At 44.3% G+C, this 15,521-nt stretch overlaps 2 protein-coding genes and 1 long non-coding RNA gene across 3 annotated transcripts in view; 1 reads left to right on the top strand and 2 right to left on the bottom strand.

Annotated features, from left to right (window-relative positions):
- LOC106815343 (sugar transporter SWEET1-like) overlaps positions 1–1,281 on the bottom strand; it is a 20,433-nt gene extending 19,152 nt beyond the window's left edge. The window contains exon 1 of the mRNA XM_014819791.1: positions 1,271–1,281. The gene's annotated coding sequence lies outside the window, so the exon portion shown is untranslated. The remainder of the gene's footprint in view (positions 1–1,270) is intronic.
- The window catches only part of LOC106815339 (lanC-like protein 3), an 18,979-nt gene extending 13,003 nt beyond the window's left edge, over positions 1–5,976 (top strand). The window contains exons 5-9 of the mRNA XM_014819784.1: positions 7–76; positions 831–970; positions 1,821–1,884; positions 2,230–2,346; positions 2,913–5,976. Coding sequence (XP_014675270.1) covers positions 7–76; positions 831–970; positions 1,821–1,884; positions 2,230–2,346; positions 2,913–3,163 — 642 coding nt within the window. The 3' untranslated portion in view covers positions 3,164–5,976. The remainder of the gene's footprint in view (positions 1–6; positions 77–830; positions 971–1,820; positions 1,885–2,229; positions 2,347–2,912) is intronic.
- Positions 5,977–14,056: 8,080 nt separating this feature from the next.
- The window catches only part of LOC106815344, a 3,968-nt gene continuing 2,503 nt past the window's right edge, over positions 14,057–15,521 (bottom strand). The window contains exon 3 of the long non-coding RNA XR_001394734.1: positions 14,057–14,971. This is a non-coding gene — a long non-coding RNA (uncharacterized LOC106815344). The remainder of the gene's footprint in view (positions 14,972–15,521) is intronic.

Raw genomic sequence — 15,521 nt, 5'->3', positions numbered from 1 at the left:
TCCAAGTGCTGGACGGGATGTATGCGAAACGAGAGTCAATCGCCAAGTCCACTGATGTATGCCTACTATATACAGAGTACATATGGGTATTACGCTAATTTCCAAATTTATTGTAAAAGCAAATCTGCCGATGTTACAAAATTGTATATATGTCTGAAATCTTGGATCTTCTTTGAGAAATTATAGTTTCCAGTGTCATGCTTAATGTGTTTCCGTATGGCTTCAGCCTATAGGTCTATCGCTCCCCTAGGGTAACTGCTGGAACGTACCCTGGGCTAGCGCTCCGTATATTGGAATGTACCCCTGGTAACTTATCTGATATGCGTTGTTAGCGGTAGGGAGGTAGGCTGTAGGTGACTTCCCTAGTACTCGTGTAGCTGGATTGGCGCAGGTACGGATTCGCGCATATTAGATAGTACACGGTACCGTTCGCTATAACTGGACCTGTACCCAAAGTACGTTCCGCAGTACCTGGTGCGGACATAGTACCCTCTCAGCCTTTCAGTATGTCCTAAATATTAAAATGCTTCTAATAGCAATGGCCGCTTGTTCCGTTTTACTACGTGCACACTGCACATTGTAATTGTAATGTGTGGTAGCGTGGCCCTAGTGTTAATAGGGGGTCCCAAACTACGTGCTATATGTATAGGCGTTAGTTACAAATACCTGTTCTAATTAGCACGTTGTTTGTCTTATTACTACGCTGCATTGTGCATTGTAATTGGTGCTGATGTTGTATTGTATTTGTCTGTTGCTTGTTGTGCTTGTGTTGTGCTTCGTTTTGACTGTTTGTTGTCGTCGTGGTTACAGGGCCGCTCTACGGTTCTAAGCGAGCATACTGCAGATGTTGCTCAGTTTCCCGGACTTGCTGAAGAAAGACGCGACGACGGAGAAGTACGTTAGAGACGCGACGGACTTTGTGCTGAGCCTGGAACAACGGAACGGCAATTATCCGGCAGGGATGGACGAGGTGTGTGCGACGACTACGAACTCAATGTCTCTGAAATATACGTATATTTGCAGGGGTAGAAATGAACTTTTGAACAAGGGAGTCCAACGCGACTCTCTGCCCTCAAAAAGAGGGAGTCCGCAGCAAAATGAGGGAGTCCGTAGTCTGAAGTTCAAAATTAAAGATTTGCTGAAAAAACACGGTAATTCCGCAAGGCCGTGCTCTGGAATGAACTAGTTAGTATAGCAGAATTGCAGAATACTCCTGCATATGTCAAATCAGGGAGTCCGACAGTAAATCAGGAAATATTTGACTCCAGACTCGCGTTAATTTCGCACCCTGTATTTAAATATATAAATATTTTATATAAATAAATATGTATATAACTCGAACGTCTGTTGCCAAATTACAGATCGCGATTTAAATGTGGGATTCAAAGCTGCTGCTCGTTCATAATCGCATATCGTCGTGCATTTTCTAACCAAAGCGTCGTGTACATTACTAAATTATGTCGTTAGCTGGTCGCCATTTCAGCATTACACATATTTTGAGGCTAAAGGGTGCGCTTCGTAAATGGAGTAGTATGCCAATTCATTAAGATTAGGATGGACTGTTCAAAGGCCAGATGCGAAATCGCCAAATCAAGATGCAAAAATGGCTACCGTGGCGAAATACCCGTACTTTTCCATGCAGTAGTGCATTGAACCGTTCTACAATCAACATATAGCAGATTTTAGGAGAACTGTGTTAATCACTGTTAATTACTGAGAAATGTGTGATGTTAATCTCACTTGCTTATCAGCCCTAGCATCCTTGTTATTCACACGAAATCAGTGGGTTTGTAAAACGTGGATTTTCCGTGCGATTTCAGGTTGGAGGGCCAGTAATACGTGCGGAGGAAGATGAGCTCATTCACTGGTGTCACGGCGCCGGCGGTAAATAAATCCGTGCTAGTTTGTCTTTAGCTTCTAGATAATTTGATTTTTATGTCTAGTCTAGCATGCGAATGTGTACCCGTCATCGCATACATATATATCAGGGGTTTATAATGACAAATTATTATTATTATTATTGTTTGTCATTATTAACCACTGATATATACATATATATATGTACATATACACGTACGCGTATACATATATATCTGTATGTATATGTATGTGTTATTATATATTATTCATACATATATATATATATATATAAATATTATATACGTTTGCGGTAGCGTGATTTATCAGCGTGTACCCGGTCGTTAATTAAGCTCAGGCTCGTTAACGCAGGAGTCGTCTACCTCTTCGCGAGGGCGTATCTTGTGTGGAAGGATACCCGCTACTTGGAGGCCTGCAAGCGATGTGCCGACCTGGTCTGGAAGAAGGGGCTTCTCAGGAAAGGTCCAGGTACGTTTGATTTTCCCTTGTCCGGAGCCGACCGCTGCGTGCGGCATTCAACTGATCTATTAGCGGGCGTGAGACGAACGTGTCGCCCTTGGGTACTGCCGTTAGGTCAGTTCCGGCTAACCAACTAATAGAAATAACTCGTAAAAATAACTAGTAAAATAACTAATAGAGTTTGTACGTTGTGCATTCCGTAATGTTGACCTGACGGCGCGTTCGTTGCACTAAGAGTGGTTTTTAGATCGTGTTGCTATTAAGCATGATCTGTAAAACGGTCTGTCACAACGAGACGATTGTGCGAAGTTGCCCATGCTGTAAGCTTAATGTGATCATGGCCTTGGTCATTGCGAAGGGGGGGAGGGGGTCATCAAGGGGGGAGTTATACATGTACACTGCTCTCCCGCTCCGTACGTCACACGCTCGCATTTGCAGGCATATCATCTGTCACGGCAGAAAGTTATACATATATGCCGCTAATAATATAAAAATAATAAATATATATATATATATAATACATATATATACAATAATATAAAATAATAATGATATATATATACATATATTTGCAGGGATCTGTCACGGGGTTGCGGGTAGCGGATACGTTTTCCTGCTGCTCTACCGGCTGACAGAGGAGCCGGGCTACCTCCACCGCGCGCTCCGATTCGCAGACTTTGTCTACACGGACACGTTCCGGCGGCACGCTCGCACGCCGGACCGTGCGCACAGCCTGTACGAGGGCTGGGCCGGCACAATGCTCTACCTCTCAGACCTGCTGCACCCGGAGAAGGCAGAGTTCCCGCTTTTCAACGTGTTCTTCTAGCGAAGTCGCGCGGTTGGTGATTCCATCGGCGGTTTGTCGATGCGAAAGATGGCGTTTTCGCTTTTCGTCGTGTTTTTTTTTTGACGTCGTGTGGTTACGAATTCCGCGGCTGTTTGCCGCTGCGAAAGGCAGCGTTTTCAATTTTTGGCAGGTTCTTCTAGACTTCGCGCTGTTGCGCATTAGTAGGATTCTGTAAGCACACTTTTCGCCATGTTTTTCTAAACATCGTGGTTGAGAATTCGGCAGCGCATGCTGATGGGAAAGGCAGCATTTCCATTTTTCGGCAGGTTTTTCTAGACGTCGTGTGGTTACGAATTCGGCGGTGGATGTCAATGCGAAAGGCAGCGTTTCCATTATTTTTTCACGGGTTTTTCTAAACGTCGTGGCTGAGAATTCCTCACGACGGTCGATGCGAAAGGCAACGTTTACACTTTTTCACGTGTTTTTTTGTTTAGCATGCGGCTTGCGTGGTTTTGCGTGAATTGTGAGGTGAAGGGCCAAAGCTTCCACTGTTCAGTATGCGATTCTGAACCCGCTGGTTGTGAAATTTTTGTGTCAGAATTCCGAGATGTAATCAACGCCTTTGCTCACTGTCTTGTGACAGTCTTTACCATACTGCGAATTACTTGCCAATGCTGCAAATGTGTTTTTTGTGTGTAATTGTATATTCAGTGTTCTTCCAATTGTGACTTCCAGTTGTCACTTCCAATTGCGACTTCTAATTGCGGCTTCTAATTGCGGCTTCTAATTGGCAAGTCCAAACCACAGTCCTTGAAATTAGAAGTGTCAGTCACATGGAAAGTGAGGTGTTTTCTTGTTGCTTTCGTATGCCCGACTAACTGAGGCATTGTGCAACAATCTAGTACTGAACTCTTCCACTCCTGCCTTTTCACTCGAGTCAGTATTGACTGCCAGCAGAGTGTGTACACTTTTTTGTACAGAAATAAAGTACTACCTCCCAGAATGCCTTCGTAGTCAGACGTAGGATAAACTGTGTGGGTAGCGAGCTCATTAGAAGAGTACAAATGTGTATGATTTCGAGAGAGCAGGTTAATCGTTAGCTCTGCTGGTGTATAGCCCCTTCGCTCCTGTTACAGGAAGCTTCTAGCTGTAGCAGGAGCCAAGGGGCTACACCAGCAGAACTAGTTAATCGTTTGATTAATGCAATGCAGGGCTATTCAGTATTGTGTAGGCGGGCATAATCTGACTGGAAATAGAACGATGGTAAACATTATAGACGTGAATAGCAAACTATTGGCGATTGATTTTAATTAAAGAGGGTAGACTAGAAGTTTGTACATACGCGGTTATTTACGTTATCACAAGCTTTCACTCTTTACACGCTTGTGATGATGTTGGTATTAGTGAACTGTCCCTTAAACTTTCATTATGCGCAAGGTCGGTGTGTGCCACTCATGAGAAGAAAAAGACGCTTGCTCAAATCTCTCTCAACAGCCATAAATATAATTTACCTATAGTTTGGTACACCACAGGATACAGCACTGGCACCGAAGTATAGGCCCCTACGTATGCATACTTTTTAGTAGGATAGTGGATATCTCTCTTATAGAGTATGAGTATAATAATATTTGATATAATCATAGTTACATGATTACCAGATCGTCTACTTCTGCTGATAATAATCTATATTATCTCATTTATAATATAAATTCCTGTTCAAATGCAAGGAATGGGAATATAATTAAAACAAGTAAAGCTAATGAAAATGTTCTGTAAACAAGGTTTACTGGCATGGCGTTAGTGGAATATTGACTATAATGTGGAATGCCTGCGTTTTGGTTGTGTGGCGGATACTGTCAGAGCACTAGTGTTAACCTATTCCCACAGAGTCACATATTTTACGTAAATTACATGTTGAATGATGAAGAATTTGTCTTTTTATATGTTTACTCTCGATATTTCTGCCTTCGTATGTAAATGATGATAGAACTCGTTGATGCCTTTATAACGGTGTGATTTCAGTAGTCGTATATCATTGACTGTATCCTTGCTATTCAATTTTCGAGGTTTGATCTCAACGCTACGTTAGTCGTGTTTATTTACATTTAAAAAGTGTTTACCGATAAGGATTTTCCACATGAGTACTTGAAAGATTTCCGAGCGGGCCCGTAGCTTCAGAAAGTTGGTAAAGGTAATCACAATTCCATGACCTAACTAAGTAATAGCAATGTAATGATTAGAATGCGAGCACGTGAAGGATAAGATCAGACTTAATGGATTTGTTTCATTCTTTATTACATATATTTTATGGTTTTTTTTATTTATTTCATCTTGTTATTATTCTCCATTTTTCACGGGATTGGTGCTTCCTTTCTTCCCCCATATACCACACTTGGAGTGTGACTACACGATTGCGTTGTGTGTATTATACATTGCATTTATATAGTTAGGATTACTAATAGCAGAGTATATAGTTTATTAGTTACGAGCGGCAATCGAGTGCTCAACTTATTTTAAATTTGTAAAACGATTAAGTTAAAGTTGTACAGATATTCCACTTATAGGAAAGTTTTGTATTGTCGACATACAGTGTTCGTGTTCGTTTGTCCGTTTTTACTGTGTGAATTTAATTACGTGTGGTAAATATATGTCGAAAATTTATCAAGATAGAAATGGGTACAAATCGTCTTTGTAATGCGATAATGCAGAGACGATTTGAATTTGATCTTGGTGATTAAAATTGGTCTTGGTAGATAAATGATTATTGAAAGCCGACATCACGATGGCTTGATCATCACGTTTTCTAAATCTACGTAGATATCTAGAACTGATCAGTCCAAGATTTTGCCAGTTCTATAACTGTACTAATGACGTAAGAGCAGCCAAGATCCTTATAGTGTGATGTATGTATACTGTGCATATATATGGTATGAGCGTCGATGTTCTATCTGTGTAGTGTGGTTAGGTGTTAAGCGTGCTGGGTTCTTATTTCGTATTATTGACAGAAATTGCTTGGGGTTTAGTGGCCTTGGGTTGCGCTGTGTGCTTTGCATTAATTATTTTGCGGATTCGCTGGGTTACTCTATACTGCTAATTATTATTGCGGTCGGTGGTGTGTGTGCTGTTCTACATTTGATGAACATTTGTGATTGTGATAACTGCTTTAATAGGGTATATATTAATGAATCTCGGTAGCAGAAGTGTGGCAGATGGTTGTCTCTAGTCACTATTGTTCGTGTAAGACAAAATCAAGATGCGAGTAATTAAAGAAGTATCTAAAATTAGATGTCAAAAGTTATCACAGAGAGAGTATAGTACGTATCTTTTTTGCTCTGTCCGATCATGCCCATGTTATTTTGTATCTTATATTTGAATTTATTGCCGGATACATAGACTCGGCATGGACATTTCCGGGGCATCTGTCGGACAAAAACTTACGGCGACATTTTAAACTATACTAAGGGTAGTAGGTAGACAGACTAGTCCGCGAAATATAATGTCGCCCAAATACAGTGGATTAGTTAGTTGTGCGAGAAGAGAGCAGTCTTTCAACTTTGTGTACACTTATGCATTATATATTAATATAGATGGAACTGATTGCGTGATAATTTATTGTAATAATCTTATTTTATATCTACATATTAAATATTTATGATATTATGACGTACTGATGTATTATTAATGTGTGAGATTGATAGATTTCAGTTAGTAAATCATAATGTCGCTCATATAGGTGGACACGTATCCGTGAAGTATATCGATATACTCTCGCTTTTCCACATTACGAAATTCCTACAACGTTTTGTGACGTAATAAGTCAATCGAATTCTATTTTTATCAAATAGGCTGATGATTAGCATGGTCCGGTCGTTTAAGTTGCACCGTTAGTCCGGCAAATTGTTATACAATTTCAAGCGTAATCATTATTATTTCTGTATGTGAATCTACCGTGTAATCAAGAGGAGTACGAACAGTTCGTGATTACGCTCGTTAATTGTGCCTTTCGCTGAAAAAAAGTCTAATATTGTCAAATACATCTTCCTACCCTTCTAAATATCCTTTCTCTATCGTGGGACAACAAAGCGCGTAGCTTGAGGTGTGCATGATAACTTGTGAACTATGGCTCTATAATTACTATCGGTTTGCCTATCACGCATCTATTTACAAGACGAAAACACTCGCGACGTGAAATGGCTGTCGATAACGTGGACACAACAAAATCACGACGGCGTTGCTTGTTACTCTGACGTGTAGTGTTTGTCGTAGAGTGGATTTTGCCTCGGTCTGTCCTTGACTTTGTCATATTGATGTTTTCCTCACGGGTGTTTCTCTGGAGGGTGGGTGTTCTGGAATGACCAAAGCTGTTAGCGAACTTAGTAATGGTCAAACGTAGCTATATTAAAAACTAGAGCACTCGGGTGAGAGCACAAGACCTCCGCCTAACGAATGCAGCTCAATTCTCTCACGTGTAATTTTTTTCATTAATTAATTAAATAATTAATTGGATCCGGAGATCACCACAAAATGTAATACAATTCTAAGTTACCCCATTGCTGACACCTGATCGGCTGAAAATTTAATTAACTTAATTAAATAATTAATTAATTAATTGGATCCGGATTCACTTACCTAAATATCTAATCCATTCTAAGTGCGAGCCCACTATTGCTGACTATCCTCGCAAAATTTGCTATGACGAGGTGCCACTCCCAGTGCACACGTGTGGTGTGTTAGTGTAGCCTCGCCTGACACCAAAGACGCCGAACAACACGCTCGACGCCCTGCACAGCACAACCAACACAGGCACACCCGCCGTGGAAAACATAACCTCCTGCCAACCCCTTGGCGGAAGTAATAACGCACCAATCTGTAACGGAACATTGTCTGAAACTACAATATTTCACCCTCATACCATTTATCAACGTCAGAAGCATTCGGCCCCATACACGCACAGACTCGTGCACGCATGCCCCCGCACGCGCTACACCTGCCGCGACTATCCCGATCTAAACGTTATAGATTATGTTGTGCGCACCACACGACCCTATCCACAGCTGCCACGCCGCCCCGTGGCTTCCCCCCCCCGCCCCGTGTTCCTCGGCCTCAGGCTATCGTAAATCCCCAACTTCAAGACGCGTCCCCGCCCGCCCCCGTGCCGGACCCAGGCGCCTGCACTCGCACGGGGGCCCGGGGCCATCAGGCCCCTTCAGCACGCGGAGCTGCGCACACAGACAACGGCGACCACATATCGTAATTGTAAAGATGGACAGTCGTCTCCCGTTACTCTCACTGCACCGAGCAGGCGATTATGCGGCCACCTCACCTGGCTGAGAGCTGAAACATGTAACCTTGTGTTTGTGGCCGTGACGTGCCGTGCCGGCGTGATCCGGTATCTGTTTGCTGCCCGCCCCGCCCGCCCCCGGGCGCCCTCTCGAGACGCACGCGCGCGCCCACCCCCGGCACACCCGGACAACACCCGACCGCGACCCCCCGCCAGCAACCACCGAGCACCCCCACCCTCGCCGGCACCAGTGCCCACGCAGCACCCCGCAGACCCGGGACCGAGACCGCACGCGCACCCGACGCACCCGCGGCGCGACGCCCCGTGACGCCCGCGCCGGCCGGCAGACCCAGACCCACACACGACGAGACGAACCCCCCCGAGGCGGACCCCGGGGGGTTGCAGCCGGGTTTCGTGCAGCCACCCGTGCAATGAACGTATCGGGCGCCGCCTAGTGCCCACGGCACGGACCCCCGGCCCTTCACCGCCTGCCACACGCCGTGTAGTGCGGGCCCCCGGCCCTCGCGCTCTCTGAGCGCGCATCGCGCTCGCTCCGCGTCCGGTGCTGTCGCTTCTCGCCCTCGCGGCTCGCCTCCGCTCCCGCGGGTGCCCGCCGCCGTCCATGGTGCCGGGACTGTGTCGTGCCGGGAGTGCCTGCCGGGTGTATGGGATCGCCCCGGCTGGACAAAAACTTCAGAGCCAATACCCTGGCCTGGAGGCGGCCTGCAGGCCTCACGATATTTACGGCGGTCCCGCCATGCCGAGACCATATCGCCTCAGCCCATCCGCGCGGCAAGCGAGCGAACTAGCTCATGCGCTCGGTCCGCGCGCGCATGTACTCCGGACAATTCAAGCGGTGCTAACATGGCCAACGGCCAGTGTGTGGGTGAGGTGAGGGTGGCGCGCGCGCGTGGCGTGCGTTCCTTGGCAGGGGCGCGACTTCCGTCCGCAAAAAATGAAATAAACCTTTCCGTCCCGATAAATAACTTCCGTCCCCGTTTTACCAAGGCTTGCGAGATGGTATTGGACTGGTATCCGGCCTCAACGCTCTGCGCCCGCTACGACAATGACAGCGCTCTGCGCACGAACAGGGCTCCGGCGGCGAAGACCAGTTAGCCAGTACCGTGGAAAATGCTCTCGCGGCCCGGTCGCGCAGGCCATGCATTAATTTGCACCACGCCTTAGCATACAGTACGCCATTCATCTCTCTCAACTCGCGAACCAGACGCCACATGCCGTCTCAGCACCGAGTCAAACACCGCGCGACGCGACAGTCCCTATCTTATGGCTGCGAGTCCAGTGGCGCCTCTTTATCTCTCGTTCGCGCGCGCGCTCGGCTCACACCGGCGGACGGACGTTACTCTACCTCAAATGCGACAGATGAGAACAATAATTACTCCGTGATCGCTCCGGATGTGCGCCTGTGCGCAGAGCGCTGTTGATGGCGCGCCTGCTCTCTCTCTCTCTCTCGGCCCATATACTTTCATCGCTTCCACTTGGTCGATTCTATTGGGCGCCTACCGTGGGAGATCAGCCGCCTGTACCCATTAGAGTGAGCGAGACTCGATCTCTGCGCCCACGGCCGTCTCTCTCTCGCTCTCTTGTCTCCACCGTGGCCAACCTGATGTGCGGCCCGCGATCGCGCCGCCCCGACCCCCCGGGGCCGCGGGCGCCCGGCCGGCCGTGCGCCGGCCCCTCGCGGTGGCTCCGGGCCTCGCTCGCTTGCGCATGGCCCTGTGCCGTGCTGTGTGTGTGTGTTCTGTGCTGTTGCATGCACACGCGTATAATATATATGAATATAACTCGCTAGCCGTAGCCTAGTCGCAGAGTAGGCTACTAGTAGCTAGTAGGCTAGGTAGCTCAGTATGCCTAGTAGCTAGTATGCTAGTATGCTAGTTAGCTTAGTAGCTAGTATGCTAGTATGCTAGTAGCATAGTAATGCTAGATATAGCTAGTACTGCTAGGTATGCTAGTAGCTATTATGCGTAGTATGATAGTAGTTAGTAATAGATAGTATGCTAGTAGCTAGATATGCTAGTAGCTAGTTATGCTAGTATGGCCTAGTGATGCTAGTATGCCTAAGTATGCTAGTACTGCTAGTATGCTAGTATGCTAGTATAGTAGTATGCTGAGTATGCTCAGTAGCTAGACTCTATGATACGGCCCTGCTAGGTTCGGCGTCAGTATATGTCAGATATGACGGTCGGACGGTCGTGGGGGCTATCTATACACACAGGATGCGTGAGTTTGCGGATACCCATAAATAGTATATCAAGATTAGCCGAGTCCGCGGTATATAGTGTTGGGGTGCTCGGAGTTAGGGTGCTTGTTATGCGTTAGCGCGTTAGGCGTTTTTGCATCATTCTTTGATATACGGAAAGTCTGATGCGGAAGTTTGATATGCGTTAGTATGAATATGACCATGCCCAGCAACCAACCACACAGCACCCCATACAGCAGGCGGTATGCATTTACAACTTGCGGAGTAGCCCTGATTCTGTGCGCGTGAGAGCGCTCCAGGTGTTACGTCGACGAGCAGGCGTACCTTTGCTTCATTTGAGAACATTATGGCCGACCCGAGCCGGGAAGCCTAAGCCTAGGCTCTTTTTACGATCTGAAGGAAGATGGCGCCGGCGGCGATGGATCTCATTGAGCAGGCACCAGGCACCTGCATGCATGACGGCACGCCGCATTGATGGATGCGCCGGGTCGAGAAGACCTGTAGGAAGTACATCGAGCGACCGCAGGCAGCAGAACATGTTCGTCCTTGTCTGCAGGTCGTACATTGCTCCCTGGCACCCTGCTTGTGCGAAACCGCGAGAGAAAACCGTGAGAAAACGCAGTTGTGAGAAACCGTGAATGAAAACGATGAGTGAAGCGTGAGAGATACTACCTTGGCTAGTGGAATGTAGCGTAAAACGGGGAGCCTACGTGAGAGAGCATGAGAGACTGCGTGAGGCGAAACCCGTAAATAACTTCCTCCGTCACCCTGCCACGAAAACCCGTGCACGGAGTTAAAACGCCGGAGGGGATGCCGCTATACGTGCACAACTATGCACGACGAATCTCTAGAAGCACGTGTTCTACAGCGTGGCCGGCAACGTCGTGTAGTCCGTCAGACAATAAGAAAATCCCGCCCACTCTGACAGAACACTCACGAACTTGTGGTTCTGTTGAGAGCAGCCGTTTCCCTGTAGCGGGAGCGCAAGGGGACTACCACCGTAGAGCTAGAGTCTGCAGTATATGCTCGATGATCAGGTCGCGTTCTATAAAGCGGGTCAGTCTACCCATACACGCATGAACTGTGACGTCATATCGTACTACCATCACCTGTTACGTACACAGCTGCACATCTCACCCCAGGGCGGCCGTACTTCTGCTGTTGGATGGACTGCACCCCCCCCCATAGATTTTAGAGCCAAAGTGAAAAAAGAAATTAGTTGGTCTCTAGACTAAAAGGGAATCTGTCCCATCGTAGTCACGAGTGAAGGCTGTACTAGTGTACTCAAAACTGCCCTCAGCCATACCATACTCTGCGATCTACATTTTCAAAATTTTGGAGACCAGACCCCCCCCACCCCCCCACCTTTTTCTCACCCCTTCTTTGAAATCCTGCGATCCGCCACTGCCCCGCACTAGCGAATTTGCTCCGAGCCTACCGGCCCTGCGCTTGGATGGACAGTGCCGCGCATGCCTACACCCGTTACAGCTACGTTCACACCACCAAGGTTTCAACACGTATACAATGTATTACACGCTCGCAATGTCTATATGATATCTATTAATATGTTTCAATGTTATAGTATATATACAATGTATTACATTGTCACGATTATCACGAATGTTTTACATTGTACTGGGAGCAAACAATGCCGTGGCCAATGCAGTGTCAAATGCGTTCGCAGTTTCATTTATTGAACTTCGACGATACAATAATTATACGCTACCAATACAAGCCTAAAGATACAATAGAGAACAATATTAAAAAAATATAAGTGTATTAATAATTTATGTGGAAATATGTATTACCATTTTATATTGATAAGTAAAATTCTATTGTATCTTGAGATTTATATTACTATCGTATATATCTTGAGATCCTCGATATAATGGTTAAATAATTAGTTATTATGTACGTACGTAATTTTGTAATTATGAGATCGTAATTATATCAGGAGTAGATAATAGAAGATATATATACTGATTATATATATATATATATTCAACATTTCATATTCGCTCTATAACTCAGATATACTATTACGTATATAGTGCATATTCACATACTCCAACTATCACTCAGGTAATTGGAGATCACTCGAGCCCTGATGCATTTTCTTGTAAGATTATGAAGCATTTCGAACGACTGCTACATGAATTACAAACATAAGCCAAACTCCACAGGCTTGATACGTACATTTTTGCGGTGGTTTTCTTCCGCTGCTATAGTTCACTGATATGGCTGCTAAATGTAGAACTGCCGTCACGAAAGCAGGCAAGGATAGCTGTCCGTCTGTCGCCTCACGTAAAAACAAATTATTCTAGCGAAGTAATGGTCGAAATGAGTGGTTACAATCTCCCTCTTCCCCGTACGGTTAATGCGGTCGACAACGTATGCATTTGTTTGTGCTGCCTGTCCAAAGGTTGCATGCACGTTGTAATCCGCCATTCGTTCTATAAACATGTACAGGACTGTGCGCCGTGGGCCGTTAGACTTGCTAAATATATATATAGCATACATTTGAGATGTGTCAGGCTATATTACTCATGCTATGTGGCACGATGTTATGTTAGACGAGTATTATTACAGCAGAGTGACGTTTAGAAAGTAATGACGAATGAAATAGTATTCATATTACCAGGATTTTACATCAGAATTGCACATTGTCTCAATAGCCGCAGATCTAGAAATTCAGGAGAGGGGACCTTGGGAATGCGCATTGGGGAAAGGTTGGGAGAAAACTCCGACATTATGTATTTTTTCATAGAATACTGTTGAAATCTTATGAATTTTGACCGTATATCTTTTATGTTGAAGTACGCTGTTTTACGTTAACTGATCGAAATTTTTGATGCGTGAACCCGTGTGTGCGTGTGCTTGTGTGTAGGTATACATGCATGCCTGCGTGCTTGCGTTATATTTTTAATTTATTTATTCTATTTGCTCGTCGAAATGACGAAATGTTCGTCATATAGACCTACTGAAAAAATTGAACTGGCTTTCCTAAACGGGGCTTTTGACATATGAATTATGATTATTGAAAGCCGACATCACGATGGCTTGATCATCACGTTTTCTAAATCTACGTAGATATCTAGAACTGATCAGTCCAAGATTTTGCCAGTGAAATTATGTGCTAGTTATATACTTGCTATTAAGTACTTATTACGCATTCTATCTTTATTTGTATTGTAGCTCTTTTTCTAGCGTATTATGACAGAAATTGCTTGTACTTTCTTTCATACATTTTTATTCGATTCGCTTGCTCTACCTAATTCTATTATTGCTGTCTGTTCCGTTTCATACATTTATTAACATTCGTTGATGATAACTTTTTATGAAAAGACGGAGCAAAGTGTTGCAGGATGCACTTCTATCAGTTTTCGTAAAAAATATTTCGAAGATGTCAGTATATAAATAGATCTCGAAATTTTATAGATAGATGTCAAAATTTTATTCAACAGTCAGATGTTGTTAGATATAAACTTTGCGGCGATCATGCCCATGTTATTTTGTATCTTATAATTTGATTTATTGCGATACATAGACTCGCATGACATTTCTCGGGGCATCGGACAAAACTTACGGTACGTTTTTAAATATACTAAGTAGTAGGTAACCAGACAGTCCCGCGAAATATAATGTCTCCCAAAATACATGTTAAGTTATGTGCGAAAGCGTCTTCAACTTTGTGTACATTATGCATTATATATATATATAGATGGAACTGATTGCGTGATAATTGAACATTACTAATTAAACATTAACTCATTAAACATTAACGTGCATTATTTATGTATTATTAATGTAGAGTGTCGTGAATTATCGATATACTCTCGCTTCCACATTACATTACCTACAACGTTTTGTCGTAATAAGTCAATCGATTCTATTTTATCAAATAGCTGATAACATTGCCGTTTAGTTCACCGTTAGTCGGCAAATTGTTAATACAATTTCAAGCTCAATCATTTTATTCTTTATAATTACGTAATAAATACGAAGTATCGTGATTACGCTCGTTATTTGCCTTTGTGAAAAAGTCTAATATTGTCAAAATCCATTTCCTACCCTTCTAAATATCCTTTCTCTATCTGGGACCTTAGGGTAACTTAGTGTGCATGATAACTTGTAAACTATGGCTCTATAATTACTATCGGTTTGCCTATCACGCTTCTATTTACAAACGAAAACACTCGCGAGTGAAATTGGCTGTCGTACGTGGAACAACAAAATCACGACGGGTTGTTGTTACTGGACCGCTTAGTTGTCGTAGGATTTTGCCTCGGTCTGTCCTTGACTTGTCATATTGATGTTTTCCTCACGAGTGTTCTCTGAGGGTGTTCTGGAATGACAAATTTAGCGGACTTCGTGGTCACTGTATATAAAACTAGAGCACTCGGAGAGCGCAGACCTCCGCCAAGGCAGCTCAATTCTCTCACTGTAATTTTTTTCATTAATTAATTAAATAATTAATTGGATCCGGATCACCACAAAAATGTAATCAATTCTAAGTTACCCCATTTCTGACCTATCCTGAACATTTAATTAATTAATTAATTAATTGGATCCGGATCACTACCAAAATCTAATCAATTCTAAGTCAGCCCATTTCTGACCTATCCTGAAAATTTTATGACAATCCGTCCATAACTTTTTTAGTTAGGCTGTACACAAAGAAACAAACGCACAAACCCACAAACCAACAAACACACGCCGGTGAAAACATAACCTCCTGCCAACCCCTTGGCGGAGGTAATAACCACAAATTGTAACGAAACATTGTCTGAAAACTACAATATTTACCCTATACCTTTTCAACGTAGAGGATTCGGCCCCATACACGCACAGACTCGTACGCACGCATGCACACACGCACGCGTACATGTATATCA

This window comes from Priapulus caudatus, unplaced genomic scaffold (genome assembly GCF_000485595.1).
Source record: "Priapulus caudatus unplaced genomic scaffold, Priapulus_caudatus-5.0.1 Scaffold1093, whole genome shotgun sequence".
Classification (NCBI taxonomy): Eukaryota; Metazoa; Priapulida; class Priapulimorpha; order Priapulimorphida; family Priapulidae; genus Priapulus; species Priapulus caudatus.
Note: the sequence above shows the minus strand (reverse complement) of the source record. Positions and strands in the feature narration are given on the sequence as shown.